General features: G+C 34.8%; 1 protein-coding gene across 1 annotated transcript in view; it reads right to left on the bottom strand.

Moving 5' to 3' along the window:
- LOC127873867 (centrosomal protein of 170 kDa protein B-like) overlaps positions 1-17,898 on the bottom strand; it is a 147,674-nt gene extending 129,776 nt beyond the window's left edge. Inside the window, exons 1-2 of the mRNA XM_052417934.1 lie at positions 17,302-17,898; positions 16,349-16,529 (exon numbers count right to left, since the gene is read on the bottom strand). Of these exons, the coding sequence (XP_052273894.1) occupies positions 16,349-16,529; positions 17,302-17,309 (189 nt within the window). The 5' untranslated portion in view covers positions 17,310-17,898. The remainder of the gene's footprint in view (positions 1-16,348; positions 16,530-17,301) is intronic.
- Between the last annotated feature and the right edge of the window lie 5,698 nt (positions 17,899-23,596).

Raw genomic sequence — 23,596 nt, 5'->3', positions numbered from 1 at the left:
CATTTATTGATGTATTACATTAAGATTTATCCAAACAAAGGAATGGATCATGTCAACGTCTCAAGATGAATAGATAAACAAACACTTAATGAAAGCAAGTGCAAAATATAAAGCACTCATGGCTCAGGATTATGTTTAGTTATGCATGTACATAACACGGAATTAAGACTTTAAGACGGCCTTTCCTCATGGAGTATACCAATCACAGTCATTGGTGACATAACAGTTATTGAGAGCAACACATTCAGGTGGAAACAAATGCAAAGCTGTTTCCAAAGATGACATTAAACTGTTAATCCAATGGATCAATGGATCAATCCGTATCGAAAGACTAATCTTGGTCTCCAGTGGACATTTCTTTTTTTTAGCTCATCTATTTTTTGAAAAAAAATTATGAGCTATTGTCATCACCTTGGCGTCGGCGTCTGCGTCCGGTTAAGTTTTGCGTTTAGGTCCACTTTTCTCATAAAGTGTCAATACTATTGCATTCAAACTTGGTACACTTACTTACTATCATAATGGGGACTGGGAAGGCAAAGTTAGATAACTCTGGCTTGCATTTTGACAGAATTATGTGCCCTATTTATACTTAGAAAATTGAAAATTTTGGTTAAGTTTTGTTTTGAGGTCCATTTTATTCCTTAAGTATCAAAGCTATTGCTTTCATACTTGCAACACTTACTAACTATCATAAGGGGACTGTGCAGGCAAAGTTATGTAACTCTGACTGGCATTTTGACAGAATTATGTGCTCTTTTTATACTTAAAAAATTGAAAATTTGGTTAAGTTTTGTGTTTAGGTCCACTTTTTTCCTACAGTATCAATGCTATTGCTTTCATACTTGCAACACTTACTAACTATCGTAAGGGGACTGTGCAGGCAAAGTTATGTAACTCTGACTGGCATTTTGACGGAATTATGGGCCCTTTATACTTGAAAATTTGGTTAAGTTTTGTGTTTTGGTCCACTTTACCCCTAATGTATCATAGATATTGCTTTCATACTTGGAACACTCCCAAACTATCATAAGGGGACAGTAAAGGACAAGTTGCATAACTCTGGTTGCCATTTTTACGGAATTATGGCCCTATTTTGACTTAGTAACTTTGAATATATGGTTACATTTTACGTTTAGATCCACTTTACTGCTAAAGTATCAAGGCTATTGCTTTCAAACTTCAAATACTTTCATGCTATCATGAGGGTACTGTACCTGGCAAGTTGAATTTTACCTTGACCTTTGAATGACGCTGACTCTCAAGGTCAAATTATTAAATTTTGCTAAAATTGCCATAACTTCTTTATTTATGATTAGATTTGATTGATACATTGACAAAACAACTCTTACCTGACATACCACAATAGACTCCACCCAAACCATCCCCCACGCCCCCCCCCCCCCCCCTCCGAATCCCCCCTCAATCACCCCCCAATTTTTTTTTTAAAGATCATCTAATAAATGACCACCACACCCTCACACTATACCCCCCCACCCCCCACCCCACAAAAATAATTTTTATTCCCCCAGTAGGGTGGCATATAGAAGTTGAACTGTCCGTCAGTATGTCAGTCAGTCAGTCCGTCCGTCCGTCCGAAAAAGCTTTAACATTGGCCATAATTTTTTCACTATTGAAGATAGCAACTTGATATTGGCATGCATGTGTATCTCATGGAGCTGCACATTTTTAGTGGTGAAAGGTCAAGGTGAAGGTCATCCTTCAAGGTCAAATGTCAAATTTATGGCGTCAGTCCGTCCGAAAACTTTAACATTGGCCATAACTTTTTCAATACTGAAGATAGCTACTTGATATTTGGCATGCATGTGTATCTCATGGAGCTGAACATTTTGAGTGGTGAAAGGTGAAGGTCAACTTCTGGTCATCCTTCAAGGTCAAATGTCAAATATATGGCATCTGTCCGTCCGAAAACTTTAACATTGGCCATTACTTTTTTAATATTGAAGATAGCAGCTTGATATTTGGCATGCATGTGTATCTCATGAAGCTGCACATTTTGAGTGGTGGAAGTTCAAGGTCAAGGTCATCCTTCATGGTCAAACAAAATATATAAAATTCAAAGCGGCATTCTCATGAAGCTGCACATTTTGAGTGGTGGAAGTTCAAGGTCAAGGTCATCCTCCAAGGTCAAGGTCATCCTTCAAGGTCAAAGGTCATTTTGTTTTGTTTTTATTTCAAAGCGGCGTTCTCATGAAGCTGCACATTTTGAGTAGTGGATGTTCAAGGTCAAGGTCATTCTTCAAGGTCATGGTCATCCTTCAAGGTCAAAGGTCAAAAAATAATTTTGAGTGGTGGAAGTTCAAGGTCAAGGTCATTCTTCATTTTAAAAAAATAATTTTTTTTTTTCAAAGTGGCGTTTTCATGAAGCTGCACATTTTGAGTGGTGGAAGTTCAAGGTCAAGGTCATCCTCCAAGATCGAGGTCATCCTTCAAGGTCAAAGGTCTTTTTTTTTTTCTTTTAAAGCGGCGTTCTCATGAAGCTGCACATTTTGAGTAGTGGAAGTTCAAGGTCAAGGTCATTCTTCAAGGTCATGGTCATCCTTCAAGGTCAAAGGTAAAAAAATAATAATTTCAAAGCGGTGTTAACATGAAGCTGCACATTTTGAGTGGTGGAAGTTCAAGGTCACGGTCATACTTCATGTTAAAAAAAAAATATTTTTTTTTTCAAAGTGGCGTTTTTATGAAGCTGCACATTTTGAGTGGTGGAAGTTCAAGGTCAAGGTCATCCTTCAAGATCAAGGTCATCCTTCAAGGTCAAAGGTAAAAAAAAAATCAAAGCGGCGTTCTCCTGAAGCTGCACAGTTTGAGTGGTGGAAGTTCAAGGTCAAGGTCATTCTTCAAGGTCAAGGTCATCCTTCAAGGTCAAAGGTAAAGAAAAATAATTTCAAAGCGGCGTTATCATGAAGCTGCACATTTTGGGTGGTGGAAGTTCAAGGTCAAGGTCATCCTTCAAGGTCAAGGTCATCCTTCAAGGTCAAAGGTAAAAAAAAAATATTTCAAAGCGGCGTTCTCATAAAGCTGCACATTTTGAGTGGTGGAAGTTCAAGGTCATCCTTCAAGGTCAAAGGTAAAAAAATAATAATAATTTCAAACGGCGCAATAGGGGGGGGCATTGTGTTTCTGACGAACACATGTCTTGATTTTTTCAAACATGGTTAAAAAAACAAATATTTATTTTTATTATTTTATTTTTATAATACTGTCCAACCATCCCGCCCAAGAATCCCCCCCCCCCACCCCCCCAAAAAAAATTATTTTTTTTTTGTGCTTTTTTTTTGCGTTTTTGGAAGATAACGTAATAAATGACCACACCCCCACACTATACACCCCTCTCCACTCCACCCCTCCCTCCTTTGTGATTGAAATTGAGATAGGTCCCTTAGCACCTTTAAAAAGACAAATAGATGAGCGGTCTGCACCCTCAAGGCGGTGTTCTTGTTTTAACCCTTCACCACTAAGATACCCATTTTGACGCATTTGTAGTCCCTACGAAAGTTACATTTAATTAAAAACATTTCTTACTAAATTCAAGTTTAAAGGCTTCATTTCCAACTCTTAGTAACTGATGAGCAGCAAACAGCATAAACAAAAACAGACTGCGAGTTACTCGCAGGCTTGTTTTATGCTGTTTGCACATAGCCATTTCACTTTCGGCTAAAACACGGTATTGGTGCTCATAGTAGTCTCACTCACCTAAAAAGTTGAAATTGTAGATACAGCATTTCCTTGGTGTTATTTTTAAAGCTCAAGGTATCCCCTACTCAAATCAAGTTGAATTTTATTTGATCATGCATGCATTATTTTTTTATTTAAGGCCACGACTTTTTTTTTTATTGGTTTACAAAAATTATTTTGAAAATGGTCCATCGGGCGGTCGAAAAAAAAAAAAAAAAAAAAAAAACATTGGAAAAATAAGTTAATACTAATAACATCAGAACAAAGACATCATATCTTTTATAACCTTAACACAGAGACGAAAAATCAAATTATGCAATGAAACACATCTATATCTTCAAATGAAATGAGTCACCTAAAAGCACCTTTTGTAACATCAGGCAATTTTAAACACTCCATTAAATGACATGCGTTCTTCTCCCATTAAAACGAAAAACTGCGCTTCATTTCCGTAATTCGATGCGCACCATTACGCAATGCGGTGCCCGTTGCATAAATCTTATATAAGATAAACTACTCATACACAAAGTATGTGTTTGCTCTTATTGGACTTATGACATCGTCCATGAAAAAAAATCGAGGTAGATCGATCCCCGCGTCGTCGCGGTAAAGTTGTTGTTGTCATGAAAACTCGTTGATTTACAAAGCAAAACGTCTTATTTGAACTGACGCGAATTAATACAATCATATTTGTCAACTTGGCTTTTGCTTTATTTTGATAATTTAATCCAAAGTTTAATGTTAGCAAGTGTTTTTACTGGAATTGTAAACAAGGAGCCATGCAGTTAAAGTCTTACGAAAATGTGCAGTCTGTGTGAATTGACAGTTTGACGTCATCAAAGGAAAGCCGCTTGCTGTCTGAAGCAATAAAGCGACAAATTTCGCGCCGACAAAATTGGCTTCCTTTGTCTAGCAATCAACATGCCGAACCAATCGTGCGTTTGTTTCTCAATTGCAATCCTCCAATTTAATTATAATTATAGCACGTGCATAGCTCCGCCTTCGAATCTTTTGCAGAGAACGGAGGCGGAGTTTAACGGATAATTGAGCTAGTGTTTTACGCAAGTTGAGTTCCGATTTGCCGAAATTACTCGGCCCTGAGCATTAAAACGACAAATACATTTATCAATGATTTTCCGAGATATACCGATTTGTTCCGATTTCCAAACTTTCTGTACAGTTCCTATAAACTATGGCGGACGTGTTTACAAAATTCCTAAACACATATATCGTAAATAATGGCAGTGTTTTATTGGATTATTTATACTAATTATCAAATTGCAAGGTAATACTTTTTTATCTACTATAATATCGGGTTTGTTTAATATAATAAACATGTTAAACAATATAGTTGCGTCACAGACTCGGAAATAAATTTTGATGCGGTCGACATTTTACTGACGCTGATTTTCCTATTGTCTGTAATTAAATAATTTTTGAGAAGTGCCCATAAAAGGACTGGTACATACTGTGTCACATTGAAAAATATCCCGATCTCTGTAATATATGTAAACCAATCGTTGATTGTACTTACTTGATTTTATTGATTTTATTCGCAACCGTACTCAAACCGGATCGGTTTTTTTTCTCGTTTCGCTCGTTTTTCAGTGCGGTCGGGAATAAAATATATATAAAAAAGACGATTTTCCGATTTTATTTTTTTTCCCATTTTCCAAAAATTAGGGTCGGCGGTTTTGTAAACCAAGAAATATAAAAGTCGTGGCCTTAACATTTTCATCCTATGGTATAATACAAGTTACAGACACTACACTAGTCATATAACATGCAGGAATCAAAGCGCTGAAGGCACTGAAGATGTTCGCTATTGCATAATTTAACACGCAATTCATTTTTCAAAATCAATCGCAAGTTTGAAATGAACACACGCCATTCAACTTTAAAAAGTGTGTGTCATTGCGCACGGGTCGAGTTTTGTGTGCACTTTTTATCATCCTTATTATTTCATAGAAATAACTAAGACAAAATAAAAACAGCATGCTTTTTTGGAAGTTCTGAAAGCAAAGAAAGTATGATGAAAATGGTAATGAGAACTTAATATAAAGAAAATTTGCAGTCACCATCATATTAAAGGAATATTTTTTCTAATATCAAATAACTATCTCACCAAGAATATAAATTCATAATGAAAGTTCCGTGTACAAAACTTTTGATTTTTGACACCATATACAAATTCAAAATATACAATAATCTTCGTATCTTGTATATGGAGGATTAAAAGTATATAAACATTGCTGTTTATGCTTTACTTGTTACCCGAGCAGTTCACACGGTGTCAACAACGCTAACATAAACATAGGTATAGAGCACTAATGCGCTTTTAGGCGAAGCTGTTTCAGTTTTCATCTTAGTGACTTTAACATAACGCCAACAGACACGCATGAATATTTTCGAATATTTAATAAGCTGATTCGAGATACAATCTCTGAATTTTTGCTACATCACTGCGTATGTGCTCAATTCAAAGGATGTAGCACTGTTCAGTGTAAGGAATTCCGGACTACTCTCTGTATGCTCAAACGACACAAATTGTGGCCCTGTTACAATTACGCGTTACAATCCATCTCGCAGAATTTCAATTTCGCCTCCAAGATGAGAAAACAATCATTAGCGAAATAGTATAGTGTCACGATAAGAGAAAATCGTTTAATTATCATACCACAATGTTTGCCGTACTTGGTCAGCACGTCTGGAAATCATTCCTTAATGTGTCGATAGGCTGCCATTATTAACAAGTTTGCTATTTTGAATTCAATTTTGTATCAAAAAGCATTGTTTTTAAATGTGGGATTTTCAATTCGCAATGAGATTTGTAATGACCCTCGTCATGCGAAAATGGGTCTTATTCCATATGCGCCCATCATATAAATAGCCCACTCAGCTATCCCTCCTTCTGGTAAGGAGAAACATAACATATTGAGTGATTTTAAAGCGAACAGCGTCGCCTATGGCCTGACTGCGCAAGAGCACATGTTGGGTTTAACAAACGCTTGCCGAAACGCATAAGACCCATTTTCGCATGACGGCGCTATTGACGTGTGATTTAAATGTGACGAAAGAAAACTGCGTTTAAATCAAATATAAACATACGATATATTTCGATAATGAAGAAAGATACTCATAACAAGGCATATGAGGACACATATGAAGTGCTCTCCCGTAGTATATTTTTTATTTACTCACACTAATGTGTGGTTTGACAATGCTAACACACATTTCATGCGGTGAATATGCAGCTTACAAGTGAAAAACACAACACAATAGTTAAACTTTTGTTTAATTGTATTCAATTATTTAGAAAAGTAAATTGCTAACTTTATTTCAAAGTCGGCGTATACGCCGACTACATTTTTAAAATTGTTATAAATATATTTAATATAATATATTTAGTTGTTTTCGGTTTTAGCGATTATAAAGCATTTTCGAGGTTGCCTATAGTATGCCTGAGTAATTGATGAACTCATATCCAACTGTCAATGTATTGAGAACTGTGAATATAAACAAGCTAAACCTTCTACTAAGCTTTTACTATTGCGTTGCTAGCACCCGTAAATACAAAAGATCGCCGCTATGTGTTGAGAACCAAGAACGCTTTCCAGAAATACCCGATGTAGTAGCTTCAACGAGGTTATGAAACAGGTCATTCGTATTATTATTATAAATTATTTGTTATATTCGGGTTAAGCGATTATGATTTTTTTTAGTCTATCGTATCGCTGAAGTTATTGTTGAACTTATGTTCAACGTTTTATAAATTGAGAATATAAATAAGCGTCAACTTTTTCCCAAATCTCTCAATTTACGACCTGTACTACGTCATTGAGTTGTATGTGAGAGCGTAACCTATTGCGTTGTTATCGCCCGTAAACTTTCCTTTGTTTATTGACAGGCGCATCTATTAATAGCCTCATATCATGAATGCCAAAACACCCGCGAAAAAGAACCACGTGACCAAATAGGACGCTAAACGCAAATACCATGCGACTACGACTTTAATTATGTAAGAACGCTCCGCAATTCCTCTGAAGCCGGGGCCTTGTGATTGCTTTTACGTAAAGAATTGACCTCTAACTGAAGTAAGCAAAGGAAACGCAGCACCTAATTGACCCATTCTTTCTATGTGCGAAGGCAGATTGAATTTTACTAATGTATGGTTTGCCTATTATAACACACATTATAATGCGGTAAATATGCGACTAAAAGTAAAAAACACTATAATTAAACTTTTGTTTTTAATTAAGTTATTTAGAAACCAAAATTCCAAACCTTATTTCAAAACAGCAAGACTACATTTTTTAGAGAATATTCTTGTTATATTTAAATGTTTTTTAACAGTTTCAGCGATAATGAATCATTGTTATGTTGTCTATCGTATCCCTGTAATAATTGTTGAACTCGTGGTCAACGTCTTATTAATTGAGACATGTGAATATAAACAAGCGTAACCTTATACTAGTGCGTAATTCTCACCCGGACTCCCCTTTGTTTATCGCCAGCCTCAGATTTATGAATGAGATGAGCGAAAATACTACGTCACGCAGACGCAGCAGAAAGTGGACTATTTTAATCATTCATAAACAATCTCCTCCGCGACACGTGCAATACGATCATTGTTTTTTTTAATTCTTTTCTATAAAACACCATTCGAAACTATTGCATTTAACACGATATTAATATAATGTTTCCATTTGTGAATAAACATAATTGGAGAACTCAAACCTCTTGCATAAATTATACAACTCTTTCTTCGCGCGTAGTGTAAGCGGGAATTGGGCTAATCATACCCAGGCCGTATCGACCTGAATTTTACATCAAACACATTAGACGGTCGCTAAAGCGACCATCTAAAAACATAGCAGAGCTTCAAAACTTCAGATATTTTCACTTTAACATCAACTACAGGTTATAAACTGTTGAAATAAAGCAAAAAACCAAAAGTGATTACTATCTTAAAGGGGCCTTTTCACAGATTTTGGCATTTTTTAACTTATTCATTAAATGCTTTATATCGATAAATGTAAACATTGGATCGTAACAGCTCCAGTAAAAAATCAAGAATAAAATTTAAAAAAGGAAAAGAACATTGCCCGGTCCAGGTTTCGAACCAGTGACCCCTGGAGTCCTGCCAGAGTCCTGAAGTAAAAACGCTTTAGCCTACTGAGCTATTCCGCCGAGTACACAGAGTTGAAGTATTTTATACATTATATAAGCAATCTTCGTAGTTTCACAAAATTTAACGACAAAAACAGAACTCTCCAAATTATTCAATCGTTTCGCGTTGCAATGCTTTATAATTTTTAGGTTTTAAAATCGTCAAAAGATGCATGTAATGGCTATATTAGACCATGGTAAATGTTCAGTATTACTGTTTCCTCACAAATATCATAACTAAAACGAAAATTTGCGAATCTGAAACAACTTTTTTCAATTTTGTCAATTTACCATAGCGTGAAAAGATCCCTTTAACAAAAAAAATCAAAGCATTAATTAATCAGGTATCAGACCAAAAGAGAACCAAGCAAGAAACTTTTCTATAACTTTTATTATAGACCCACAAGATAGCTAATTAGGCATTTGTCTGAAACCAGGAAGTATATTCAAACAAAATAAATCGAAACAATTGGTTTGAAAAAGCATAAGTTTTCATAAAAGGTAGAATTGCATGCTCATAAGTTTGGTTACAGACACTACCAAAATATATGATTCCAAAAAAAGTTGCAGAATGGCATAAAGCATTAAAAAATGCACTATAAAAGCAAGTTAAATAAAAACAGTGACTTGAACATTATATCAAATGATTTTTGATCTGTTAGAATTTTAGTTAAAACACATTTTTTGTGTACATGATCTGAGTTGGTTACAGACACTACACGTGGGGTAACATTAGCTGTCCAGGAGACGTGTAGCTTGACAATTCTCAGTGCTGGGCACATACAAGTCAAAGAAGACTAATCTGACATTATGAGTTTGGCATCTCATATGAATTGGCACACCTGTATAGAGTTTCAAATTAATATAATCTAGAATTTCATTATGCAGCAATAAGCATTACCAAATAATGTGCGGAAAACTTTCCAAACATTTCAGTGTAAAAAAAAAAGTAATTTTGCAAGCAGCAAATCAGTGATGTATTTATAACCCTTTGTTACTCTAGCTATCAAGATAATCACAGAGAAGTTTAAGCTTTAAGTAATGTTTGCACTGAATTTGAATTTGCCAAGTCCACTTTCAATAATATCTCTGGATCTTGTGTGCTATAAACAAGATGACATCTATTGATTCCTGTAAACAGTCATCTCTTCCAGGCCAAATTTGCTTAACTTTCAAAATAAATGTATTTCAATCTGATTTCTGTTCCAAAGCAAACACTAAAATGGCCTTTGATTCCATTCTTTTACTCTAGCCTAGCAGCTACGAAGGCATCATAGTTGTATTTTAGCTTCTCATATTTTCGTTTGTTCTCCCAATGCTTAACCTTCATGCAGCCAAACCTAGTCTTATTTTTCGGCGTAAGCTGCATAAGCCAGCTTTTCACCTTAGCCTGACCTTTGTAAGTGTCCAATAAAATTCCAATAAAATTTCCCGCGGCTAGGTACGAATGAATACACTTCATTTATTCCATTGGCTGATTTGAGTATACCACCAGAACATTGGAAACATATCCGCGTCTTTGTAACACTGTTTTACTGTATGAAACAATTTTATCTCGAATGAAAAGGCTTAATAGATAGAACAGTTTTACACTCAATTCTCGACATCAATACAGTTTGTGCGTACACCTTTTATTTTCAGAGTATTACCAGCGCAAGAGCGTTTATACTTAAAAGGCTATGTTCTCATATTTAGTACTTACTTCCTTATTCCTGTCAACATGTTAACATGTAAAAGTATAAAGAGCAATGGAAGCGAGGCCTCACTTTAAAGCATTGCATTTCAACCCGCGAGGTATATCGGGTCAATTCGCGGACATTCAGAGTTTATATACAGGTCATCACCGGAGTTGGCGGCCAGTAAAATAATCGTTATATAATAAAGACGCTATCCGTGAACTAGGTGACCTGGAATTTTCTTCAGACCAGAAATATGTTAAATGAAGATATTCAGCAATATAATTATGGTATGTAAATAATAGATTCTTAATGTGTTTTCAACAATACAATGATAAATATTATTGTTGATAAATTTAACAATAATTATTCGTCCATATTGCTTAATGTACTAAAGTGATATTATGAGCATGTAACAGTTTATAGGTGTCTATCGCAACCGTTGATTATTTTTGATGTTTCTACTTCATATACACTTATATTAATTATTTATTTTATGCTTTCCGGTGGTTTATAGAGAAATATCAGTGATTTAAAACTGATCATTTCACTGTTTTAAACAGTGAAAATGATCAGTGAAAATTATTGATAATTTTCAGTTTCCTGTGAAATGACGTCATTGTTTTACGAAACGACGTCATTATCACAGCGAAATTCTTTAGTTAAACTCTTTAAAAATGTATATAAACTGTAAAAAAAAGCATAAAATAAAAAGATAATTTGTTGGATTCGGTGGAATATCGATTTTAATTCACTCGTGATCATAGAAAAAATATATTTTATATGATCACTCGTGAATTAAAATCGATAATCCACCGAAACCAACAAATATCCTCTTTATCTTTTCTTTTTTGCTTGATTTATCTTTGCTTCCTTAAACAAGAACGGAAACAAAATTCATTTTACTTTCTTCAAAGTTTCTGCTACTAATTAAAGTAATTAAAGTATAAGAATGTAAATTTATACACATGTAGTGTAAAGCATACAGTGCGCATGTCTTCATTGATCCATTCATAAGCAAAGGAAATGATTAAATGCAGCCATTTGGATCAAAGTAAAAAACTTCAGACATGGTTAAAACTCATCACTTTAGCTTTAAAAATGATTTCATATGCTCTTTGATAGCATGAACAATAATAAGTTAAATGTGTAGGCATTGTAGAGTCTGTAACCAATTATGACCATCAAAACAAACTGTTTGATATTGTGTCTGATCTCAGTAAATTCTCAAATGGTTTTGCTTGGATTTACTGTTTTCATGATATTTAATGCAAAAAACTAAGTTTCCAATTGCATATTCTAGGAGATAATTGAAAAAATGCCAGTTTATAGAAAGCTACACTATGAAGACAATTTATTTACATTATTATGATAAATATTTCAAATTTCAGACAGAAAATGTCTAAATAATGCACCTTAGACATCAGCAATGTAATACAAAATACAATTTTGTTTCATTTTACTCACATATAACAAAAAAGGTTTAAGGCTTACAGAAGGAAGTTAGTGGTTACAGACACTACGAATTTTAGCGTAGCATAATCAAAATGGTAGATACATACCTGAGTCATTACAAGAGGTCTGCTCTTGTCTTCTCTCCATATTAAAGGGTTGTACCATCATAAAGAACACAGACATATTTAGATAAATCATTTTAGAAAAAGAAAATCAGGTTATATTGTTCCTAAATAAATTGTTCATAAAATAATTCCACAAGAATGCTTACAATATTTCATCCCAAGAGGTCTTGCTTTACCTTTTTTTGCACATTAATCTATTGCACAATGTATGATGTAACATTCCAACATAAAAGATGGAAGTTTCCCATGAGTAAAACAAAATATTTATGAGAAATAGAACAGGTATTTTTTTCCTTCATTTTTTACACATTTTTGTAGTGTCTGTAACTTTTTTTTATTGAGTTGCTGTTTTTTAATGGTACAATACAGCACCACCAATTTTGGCCAACTTGGACATCACATGGACACACATGAGCCAATGTAGGATTTATACTTTTCCATAATAAAACAACAAAATTATTGCCATATAAACTTGTAAAGGTTACAGACACTACAAAATTTAGAACTGGAAAGTTTGACAAAGAACAAGCTCTCATTCGAATATCTTTGCTAGAAATGTGATTTAAATGGTTTAACTACTTATTATAATATACAGTCGAGTTCTAGATGTCAATAAAAGTTATAATTAATGTCATTTTGTACACAATGTTGGCATATAACAACAGATTAGTGTTTGAATTTCAGTGTTGAAACAAAACTTCTACTGACGGTATTTTGCTTATAAAATCCACAATATTTTACCGATTTCTTTAAAGGGATCTTTTCACGCTTTGGTAAATTGACAAAATTGAAAAAAGTTGTTTTAGATTCGCAAATTTTCGTTTTAGTTATGATATTTGTGAGGAAACAGTAATACTGAACATTTACCATGGTCTAATATAGCCATTATATGCATCTTTTGACGATTTTAAAACCTAAAAATTATAAAGCGTTGCAACGCGAAACGATTGAATAATTTGGAGAGTTCTGTTTTTGTCGTTAAATTTTGTGAAACTACGAAGATTGCTTATATAAGGTATAAAATACTTCAAGTATATGTACTCGGCGGAATAGCTCAGTAGGCTAGAGCGTTTTTACTTCAGGACTCTGGCAGGACTCCAGGGGTCACTGGTTCGAAACCTGGTCCGGGCAATGTTCTTTTCCTTTTTTTAATTTTATTCTTGATTTTTTACTGGAGCTTTTACGATCCAATGTTTACATTTATCGATATAAAGCATTTAATGAATAAGTTAAAAAATGCCAAAATCTGTGAAAAGGCCCCTTTAATTCAAGAAGCAACATTTGCAGGATAGAATTCTGAATAAAACCAGACCAATAAATGCACAATTTCAGTATGATATTTTGAGAATTCTCTATTTTATATTCAAGCTTTTTTCATGTGAGACTGCATAACGCTAAAAAATGGCCATTTTTAGAGCTTGTTTCCATGCATATCTCAAGAATGGGTTACACAAATCTCTTGAAATTTTCAGGAAAGTAAGAGAGGTATATGCCAGGCTTACCAATCTTAAATATTGGTTCTTATCGTGTTTACTTTTTCTTTTTCATGCATATAACATGAAAATTCCCTTATGAGCACCAATACCGTGTTTTAGCCGTTTGCTTCTAAGTGGCAAAGGGTTAAATAGCTTTGCATTTTGCTGCCAACTGTTAACAATAGTGCAAATGTACAATTAGGACTGTTATAGTGTTCTACAGCCTATTTAATGACTTGCTATCTATTAAGTGAAAAAAGAACAAATTTAATGATCAAACTGCCTGCTGGTCAACAAAGGTTATAAAACACTTTCACATTTAAAATGTAGTATGTAAAATTGTCCAAAAGAAAGATGGAGAATAAGATAAAAATAACACAACTATTGTATCACAGTCCATGAAAGTATCTCTTACAAAAAAAGAGTTAACATTGTGAAATGGATGCCGACAGGTCATAATTAGAGCCGACAGTATGCCGGTAAGAGATGTCTGCTGTGTAACAGAGCTGTCTGGTCTTATTCCTTTCCCACTAAGATATGTTTTTTAAAGCATTTGTAATCCCTATATAAGTTTAATTTAAAAACAGACCTTTCTTACTAGATTCAAGTTTTAAAGGCTTTTCCAACCCTTAGATATTGGTGAGCAGCAAACAGCATAATTCCTGAACAGCCGCGAGTTACTCACAGGCTGTTCTGGTTTCATGCTGTTTGCACATAGCTATTCTCACTGTGCTTCTGAGTGGGAAAGGGTTAAAATACAGTAACATCATAACAGTATCTTATCTTAAGAAAAACACAACTGGCATGACAGAGTCTATATGAGTTTTGAACTACGGTAGTCTTGAAAATGTAGTTGGCTAAATCATTTCACGTTAAGCCAAATAACAATAGTACTTAATTGAATTTTGATCGTAACACATCCATTCAAAGGCGATATGATTTATGTAGTTGTATCAATTAACCTTCTGGATACGTTAAAAAAGGGCTGATATTCACCAACCAATTTTTAAACTTAAGTCTAAGTATAATGAATGTTCTTTAAATTGACATTTTCATAAACCGCTATGATTTTTCATGCCTTTTTCTGCCTATCTCACGCGTCCGATAGTCGGACCCATTCCCAATGCCTAATATGCATATTTTTCCCAATTCTCAAAAAAAAATCCCAATTTAAAAAAAAAATATTTTTTTTTTTTAGAAAGAAGTGTCTTTTGACTTATGATTATTAGACTCTACAACCTACAAAATATGTAACCATAATTTATATGAATTTATCCAAAATGAAAACTCCCTGCCCAAATAATGCTTTTGTCGATGAAAATTATTCCCAATTTGGAAGATTTCGCAACTCGAAAAATCCCAATTTTGCTAGGTACTTTTTCCCAAAATAGACAGAAAAAGGCCTGTTTTTAGTCAAACTTGGCATTAACCACCTGTGTATATACATCATTCCTTATGTACAACATTTTGTACATGACATAATCACTAGTGGTAGATTGCAAATATTCAATTGATGGATGTATTTTTCATAGTTCTAAGTCAATGCTTTTTTCTTAAACTGCTAAGAATGGATTGGTGAATATGGGACCTGTTCTCTCATTATTAAACTTGTTCCATCTCTGTCTTAAATGCTCAGCATGCCAACACACATCTCTAGTAGACTGTGTATTCTAAACTTGGTCTCATGGTGACCCCTGAATTGGCAAGTCCCTCTTTGGGAAGTTAGGGAACAAAGAAACGAGCACTAAAGGACATTAAAACTCTTTTAATAAAAGAGCACAGATATGAAAGGAGCACAGATATTAAAGGAGTACAGATATTTAACGAGCTCAGATATTAAAATAGCATAGATGTTAAAGGAGCGTAGATATTAAAGGAGCACAGAACTGATATTAAAGGAGCATAGATATGAAAGGAGCACAGATATTAAAGGAGTACTAAAGGAGTACAGATATTAAAGCAGCACAGATATTAAAGGAGCACAGATATTAAAGGAGCACATATATGATAGGAGCACAGATGTTAAAGGAGCACAGATATTAAAGGAGCACAGATATGAAAGGAGCACAGATATTAAAGGAGCATAGATATTAAAGGAGTACTAAAGGAGTACAGATATTAAAGGAGCACAGATATTAAAGGAGCATAGATATTAAAGGAGCATAAATATTAAAGGAGCACAGATATTAAAGGAGCACAGATAATAAAGGAGCACAGATATAAAAAGAGCACAGATATTAAAGGAGCATAGATATTAAAGGAGCACAGATATTAAAGGAGCACAGATATTAAAGGAGCACGGGAGCACAGATATTAAAGGAGCACAGATATTAAAGGAGCACGGATATTAAAGGAGCACGGATATTAAAGGAGCACAGATATTAAAGGAGCATAGATATTAAAGGAGCACAGATGTTAAAGGAGCATATATATTCAAATAGCACTGACATAAAAGGAGCACTGATATTGAAGTAGAAGTGACAACTGAAAAGTGAATTGACAAATGAAAGAGCAACTGACATGAACAAAGCACTGACATGTTAGAAACATGGACAAAAATGTTCACTGATAGAAAAAGAGCACAGATATTAAAAGAGAACTGACATATGAAAGAACCGCTGACACGAAAGAAACATTGACAAAAAGGTTCAATGACATAAAAGGAGCACTGGCAGAAGAACGAAATGTTGATATTCTATGCTCATTTGGGCATAATTAAATATGCGATAAGTATGCATGTAGCAGCAAATCTTACCTTTCTGTAGAAGTGTCCCGTGGGGACTGACCTGGTCCTGTACAGTCTCTGGAAGCTGCGCCGCCGCCTCAAGGGCGTTCTGGACCAGTGGTCTCTCATTCCTGGCTTGCTGACATCCTGACTTCCTGTCTGTGTCAGTGTTTGGACACTCATTCCATGATAGGGTACCCTACCACAATATCTAATGGCACCAAATGATCAGATAATTTATTTGTATCACAGAGAAAAGTCCTCAATTCACTGTTAACAGCTTCAGCAATCAGAATTTACAGGGCATGATTGTCTCACAGTAAACTTTATAAAATGACTATAAAACAAATCCAATTAATCACTTTAATAACACCTTTCAGTATGCCTTAATGTCTGGTTCACGGGTTCAACAATTTACAATTGGCAAATTTAACCAATCACTAGCCATTCTTGACAATATAGTCCACTATTTACAAATTGACAGGTACAATGAGTAATTTCCCCACACTTGTTTTCACTGATTTATTAGCTGAATTAAATAGTCCATTAACTTAATCCAAATGTTAGCTCCACACTCCACACTGCATTTCTAACCAAACACTTGTCACATGATTTGCATGCATGATAAAAACCAAACAGGACACTGGGTTGCCTTGCCTTTGCATGACAACATTGAAATTTAAACTACCGTCCCTTTCAGAAGCTTCCGGATTCGCAAAGTCACGCTTTTGTCAAACACCATCAACAGAACACAATCAAAGTTCAACGTACAGATGACAAACTGAAGTCAGTTATTTATAATAGGGACACACACTCGTATCAAAATACCATTCAATATCAATCAGGGGTGACTCTAAATCTAAAGTAAAACTTAAAACATCCAATATAAATAATTATGTTTCTTAACACACACTTATTTAAATCTTTATTATGAGGAGGTTAAAACAATATATAGAGCGCAATAGTCCTAACCATCCATTTACCTGGTCATCCGACAGAATTATCTCCAAGTTATCTCAGCCGGCAAAACGACTTTATTATCATTTGTTTAAAAGTTTATAATGCTATCAGGAACAACTGATATAAACATCCTTCATCAGGTGATTGTATGTACTGAACAAACCTTTCAGTGTATATGACCGCACAAAATCTCTGATTCACTTAATAAATTTAATACCGCAAAAATCATTTCCTACATTGAAAGTTGAGTTTTTAGTACCATCCTTTTTTCCTTCTACCCATAGTTCACACATTAAGCCTAATTCACTTGATAAACATTAATATTTGAACAATATTATCTATACTTTATTTACAAATAATCCAATCTAGAGTTTTACAGACAATATCATTAAACACTTGTTTTAAAGTCTACTTTTATTGTGTTGTGACACTACTATACCACAAATGGTAGGAGATTGAATTTCCACAAAGTTTAAACCTGGTGTAATCGAACTAATTTCAACAATATGACGGTAACAGACTACCAGCGATAAGATACTCATTGCATTGTTATTTCATACCTCAAGATAGCTTTCCGACTAATTTGTTCATATTCAATTCCACAATGTCTTTGACACTCGCTTTATTTGAGGTTATCACAGTGAACAGAAAGGTTTACGTTTAACACTTACAAAATTTCCCGCAGGTGTTAAGTACTTCACACACATGCAGATCAAATATACGCTCACATGTGAACGTGCATAATAAGCAACGATGATAAGTCTCGACCATTCAAAAACAGTTCTCTACATACTGTTTGATTTTGTATTGAAGAAACGTTGACATATAAACACTAAAAATGCAATAAAACAGCTATAACTTGGCTAAAATTGGGGCTAAATCGCTTTAGTCTAGTCATTTTCAATCAATGACCCAGTGTCCCATGTTAACACCCATAGACAAACCGAATTAAATTGAATTGACACATGCTTCCAACATTTAATGAGATTAAGAATCAAGAAAAGTGACATTATTTGTATAAAGATTACCTCAATCAAATTGAAATTCAAATTTATTTCTCCCAATATAAAACCCCTATTGAAGCAATTAAACGTGTGAGTTTATGTTCTTAATAGTTTTTTATTGGGCCCATGTATGTCAGATTATGCCTCGCCGTCAATGAACAGACAAATGCATAAGTAATTATTTCTGCAGTTAACGACCAATTAATGGCAAGCAAAACTACCGACGCCTGATGTTTCATTTGTCGGCTCTGTCATGTATACATTGTTATATTCTAAACATAGTAGGATGGAGTTACAAGAACAAAATATCTTTGAGTTTACATTTGAACATTATTCTAAGTATGTTCTCAATTCTTTGGCATTCTATTGCTCTACTTAAAATTGTGTGAAAAGGTGAATCTTTGAATTGTTTTCTTAATTTAGAAATGTTGATAAACTAAACAGATGTGTGTCATCAATTAAAACTGTGACGACGTGAAACATCTTTTCTGAAATATAACAAAATTAAATGAAATTGGTTCGTTGATACAACTGTTCATAACCAGCCAGTGTACATGACCCTATAAGAAAAATAACCCAACGCAGAGTACAGGTAAAGTTGGAAGAGTTATCTCTCTTTAACTGACACAAATGAATTAAACGGCAATATCATTCTCCTAGCAGAGTTGTCGTTCGTGCCTCAACATACATGAATGTAATGAACAGCAGTGTAAGAGACTGCGGCAATATATGTTTTTTGACATTTGCTTAATACCCGTTACGCTGGAACCCACAATTATTGCCAATATGAGAAGCCGCTAAAGTTCGCAAAGTGTCTCAGTTAACTTGTTTTGCTAGTGCCGTTTTTATTTTGTGAGCAAAGCTTACAAATAATGCAGGCGCAATTTTGCAAATCGGTATGGGCTTAGCTACGGTAGGAACCGTAACCCGTGACTGCCTGTGTGGATAACTCCAGTAAACTTTAGCAGACGATAAATGCTAAAAGCGTCTGCTTTAACCACCGCATCTACCTGTTCTCACTGGTACAGTACATAGAGTGTATTTAACAACTTGTAAGACAACGTTGGCCAGTCTAGTGTTTATCATTGAAATCTGTACATATTGGCTGCTTTCAGGGAAAACGGGGCTTAATGCCCGTCTAATAAGATTAGCCTGTGCTCACTGATTAGCTGTATCAATGATTTGGAAAAAACCCACACATCTCGACCTGTCTTTGAGACACAATCTTTATAAATTTGAATGGGTTGTGATCATTTCAAACTTGCGATATAAAAAGCTATAACATAATTTTGAAAACTGTGTTGCGTCTAAGATTATACAACAGCGAACAAATTCTGTGCCTTCAGCGCTTTGATTTTGCATATTCAAACGTGCTGCGTTATTTGCATTTACACATAAGGCAGGAAGAGAATAAGGGCATAATTAGATTAAAGTGATTGTCGTCTTTGAGTCAATTACGACTTTTTTTTTTCAAAAATAAGTGTTTATGATAATCAAACCTCCAACTCATTCCTCCACACCTTTTTACTGTACTTAATATTTCTTTATTTGTTTCGTCTAAGCTTTTTATTTTTTTATTTCTTTGAAACATTGTTAGGTATGTGACTATGTATGCATCTTTTCTAACGCACGAGCTTGTTGTTTACGTGTGTTTGTTTATCCTCATTTGAACTTTGACTTTGTCATTTATTGAATGAAGGAAAACTAATACAGCATTCGTATACGTGTTGATATCGCTCAGAAGCTTAAAGCATACGAATGTTTCCAAATTGTCTTAAAGGGACTTGCCCTCAGATGTTTGCATTTTTGAACTGCGTTTAACACCCAAGCTGATTAAATTTATGTTTGGAGCGGTATTCCATATTTTTTCGGCATAGCTGATTAACCTTAAATGACCTTTACAGCAGACCCGAATGAATACACTCTATTCATTCCATTGGCTGATAATGCGCCGGAACACTGGAAACATCACCGCGTCTTTGTAGTATAAGATGTAACACTAATCATTGTAAGGAAATGCAGAATATTCTCTACATGTTAATTTTGACCGAGTTACAATTACGAATTTACGGTAATTTTCATCCCCAAGACTTTCATGGTCAGTGCTAGGTCAGTAAATCGTCAGTAGAATTCGGAAGGTACTAATAAAAAACGCAGTATGTTGAAAACACAGTATTGTTTCAAGATATCAAATCACACGAATTATTGGAAAAATAAATGAATTAAAACCTATCGGTAAATGCCATTTGTCTTGCATTGTGAGACAAAACAACCGAAATAGTATAGTGCCCTTGAGAGTAGGGAAATTGTTAAATTATCTAGCCACACATGTGTGACGTACGCGGTCAGTCTGTCTGAAAATCTTTCCTGCAAGCTAGCATATGCCACCGACCTTTGCCAGTTTGCAAAAATAATAAGTATTACTTAAATTTTCAATTGGAAAGTTTTATGTTCGATTCACTAGACGCAATTAGATTTGTAAAGACCCGTGTCATGCGAAAATGGAACTTATGCAAAATCCTTCCTACGTAGCTTCAGTCCAGCAGCCGCATCCGCGCAGTCTTGTCAGGATATGCTTACTGAGGAGGATACTCAGGATATACCACGAAAACTTACGTGCTTATATATATATATATATATATATATATATATATATATATATATATATATATATGTGTGTGTGTGTGTGTGTGTGTCTTATATGATTTTCTAGATCCAACGTATTTCCGCGGTGTCTCTAACATAGTGTTAGGGTATTTATGAATCCTGATCGGATCGTGCCCAAATACAACAAAGATGTTTGTAAATAATTGTTCATTTAACTGTTCTTTCTGTATATATAAATTGTTCCAACGTTGGAGATGTGTTGCGGTGTTAGGATGTGGTATATAACTGTGAATGAACCATCTTTTTGGGGGGATGGGGTTTTCATAGTATGTCTGCTTCATTCTTCATCGTAGCTAGGCGCACACGCCGAAGTCTCCAATGGGAATATGTATGTCTGTTTCTGTTTGTCTGTGTATCTGGTTGTTCACACATATGTTTCTCAACCGGGCTTGAACTACTGACCCCTTGAGTAAAAGTCTATCGCTTAGAGCACTCGGCCATCCGTGCTCGTACAATTAGTGATGTATTTTATACTTTATATAAGCAATCCGCGTAGTATCACAAAATATAACGACAGCAACCGAACTCTCTAAGTTATTCAATCGTTTCGCGTTGCAACGCTTTATAATTTTCAGGTTTTCAGATCGTCAAAAGATGCATATAATGGATATTTTTTTAGCATGGTAATTGTTCAGTATTACTGTTTCCTCACAAATTTCATTATTACAACGAAAATTTTCGAATCTGAAACAATTTTTAGTTGTTCGCTTGCGAGCAATTAAGGTTAGTACCACACGTTTCAAGTCAGTTCGCCCTAACTATGTTAAACCTGATAACTGCCGCCTCTGCCGCACCCGCGCGAGAAAGAGTTGTATAATTTAAGTTTATGCAAGAAGTTTGAGTTCTTCAACTATATTCATTCTCAAATGGAAACATTATGTGAATATCGTGTTAAATGGAATATTTTTGAACGGAGCGTATATAGAAAAGAAGCCATACACAATATTTACATTGCATGTTTCGCGGAAGAGAATGTTTATGAATGGTAAAAATAGTCAACTATCTGCTGCGTCTAAATGACGTAGTATTTTTGCTCAGCACACGTCGTTCATAATCTGAGGCTATTAATAGATGCGGGAAAAATAAAAATACTCTTGATAAACAAGTATTAGTGGGATGTCCAAAACACTAACACGCGACTGTTGCGTAATATCGTTCATAGTGCATGCTTCTACAACGGGGTTAAATTTGATATGTCTGGGAAACGTTCTTTTGTTCTCAATAGATAGCGGCGATCGTTTGTATTCACGGGCTCTAACAACGCAATAGTAGAAGTTAAGTTTGTTTGTATTCACAGCTCTCAATTTATAAAACGTTGAACACGAGTTCGCCAATAACTACAGGTATACTATAGACAACAACAAAAATGCTTTATAATCGCTAAAACCGAATATAAGAAACAACTAAATATAACAAGAAATATCTTTTGAAAAGGTAATCGGCGTAAATGCTGGCTTTGAAATAAAGTTTGAAATTTACGTTTCTAAATAATTAAATTGAAAACACAAGTTTAACTATTGTGTTTTTTCACTTGTTAGTCGCATATTCACCGCATGAAATGTGTGTTATCATAGTCAACCACACATTAGTGTAAGTAGATAAAAAGTATACTACGGGAGTGCACATCATATGTGTCATCACATGCCTTATTATGCGTGTATTTCTTCACCATCGAAATATGTCGTATGTTAATATTTGATTTACACGCAGTTTTCTTTCGAACATTTAAATCACACTTTCATAGCCGCGTCATGCGAAAATGGGTCTTATGCGTTTCGGCCAGCTTATCATAAGCCGAACCTGTGCATTTGCGCAGTCTGGTCAGAGGCGATGCTGTTCGCTATAAAATCACTCAATATGTTATGGTCTCATTATGTATCTTCTGACCATATAAAGAGATGTGCAGGCTGAGTGTGCTATATATATGATGGGCGCATATGGAATAAGACCCATTTTCGCATGACGAGATACATTATAAATCTTATTGCGAATTGTAAATTCCACATTTTAGCACAATGCTTTTCGATACAGAATTGAATTCAAAATAGCAAACTGGTAAATAGGGGCAGAGCCTATCCAGGCATTCAGGAACGATTTCAAGACGTGCTGACAGAGTATGGCAAACGTTTGTGGTTGGATAATTAAACGATTTTCCTCTTATCGTTACAACTTTACTATTTCGGTAGTGTTTGTTTTCTCATCTTGAAAACTAAATTTTGTTTATCGAAATCAGTGATATATTCCCCGGACGATTTAGTGAACGAGTACTGACCCAGAAATTCTGCGAGATGGATTTTAACGCATAATTGTAACTTGGTCACAATTTGTATCGTTTGAACATACAGAGAGTAGTCCGGAATTCCTTACACTAAGAGTGCTACTCCCTTTACGCTGAGCACAGACACAGTGATGTAGCCAAAGTTCAGAGATAAACCGTTTTTTTCTCCAATCAGCCTATGAAATATTCGAATATATTCATGAGTGTCTGCTGGCATTATGAAAAGCTGCGTAAAACAGCTATGCCTAAAAAGCGCATTAATGCTTTATACCCATGTGTAGGTCAGAGTTGTTGACACCGTTTGATCTGCTAGGGTAACAAGTAATCCATAAACAACAAAGTACGGGTCAACAAGACTGTCTTTATGAC

Source organism: Dreissena polymorpha, chromosome 3 (genome assembly GCF_020536995.1).
Source record: "Dreissena polymorpha isolate Duluth1 chromosome 3, UMN_Dpol_1.0, whole genome shotgun sequence".
NCBI lineage: Eukaryota > Metazoa > Mollusca > Bivalvia > Myida > Dreissenidae > Dreissena > Dreissena polymorpha.
Note: the sequence above shows the minus strand (reverse complement) of the source record. Positions and strands in the feature narration are given on the sequence as shown.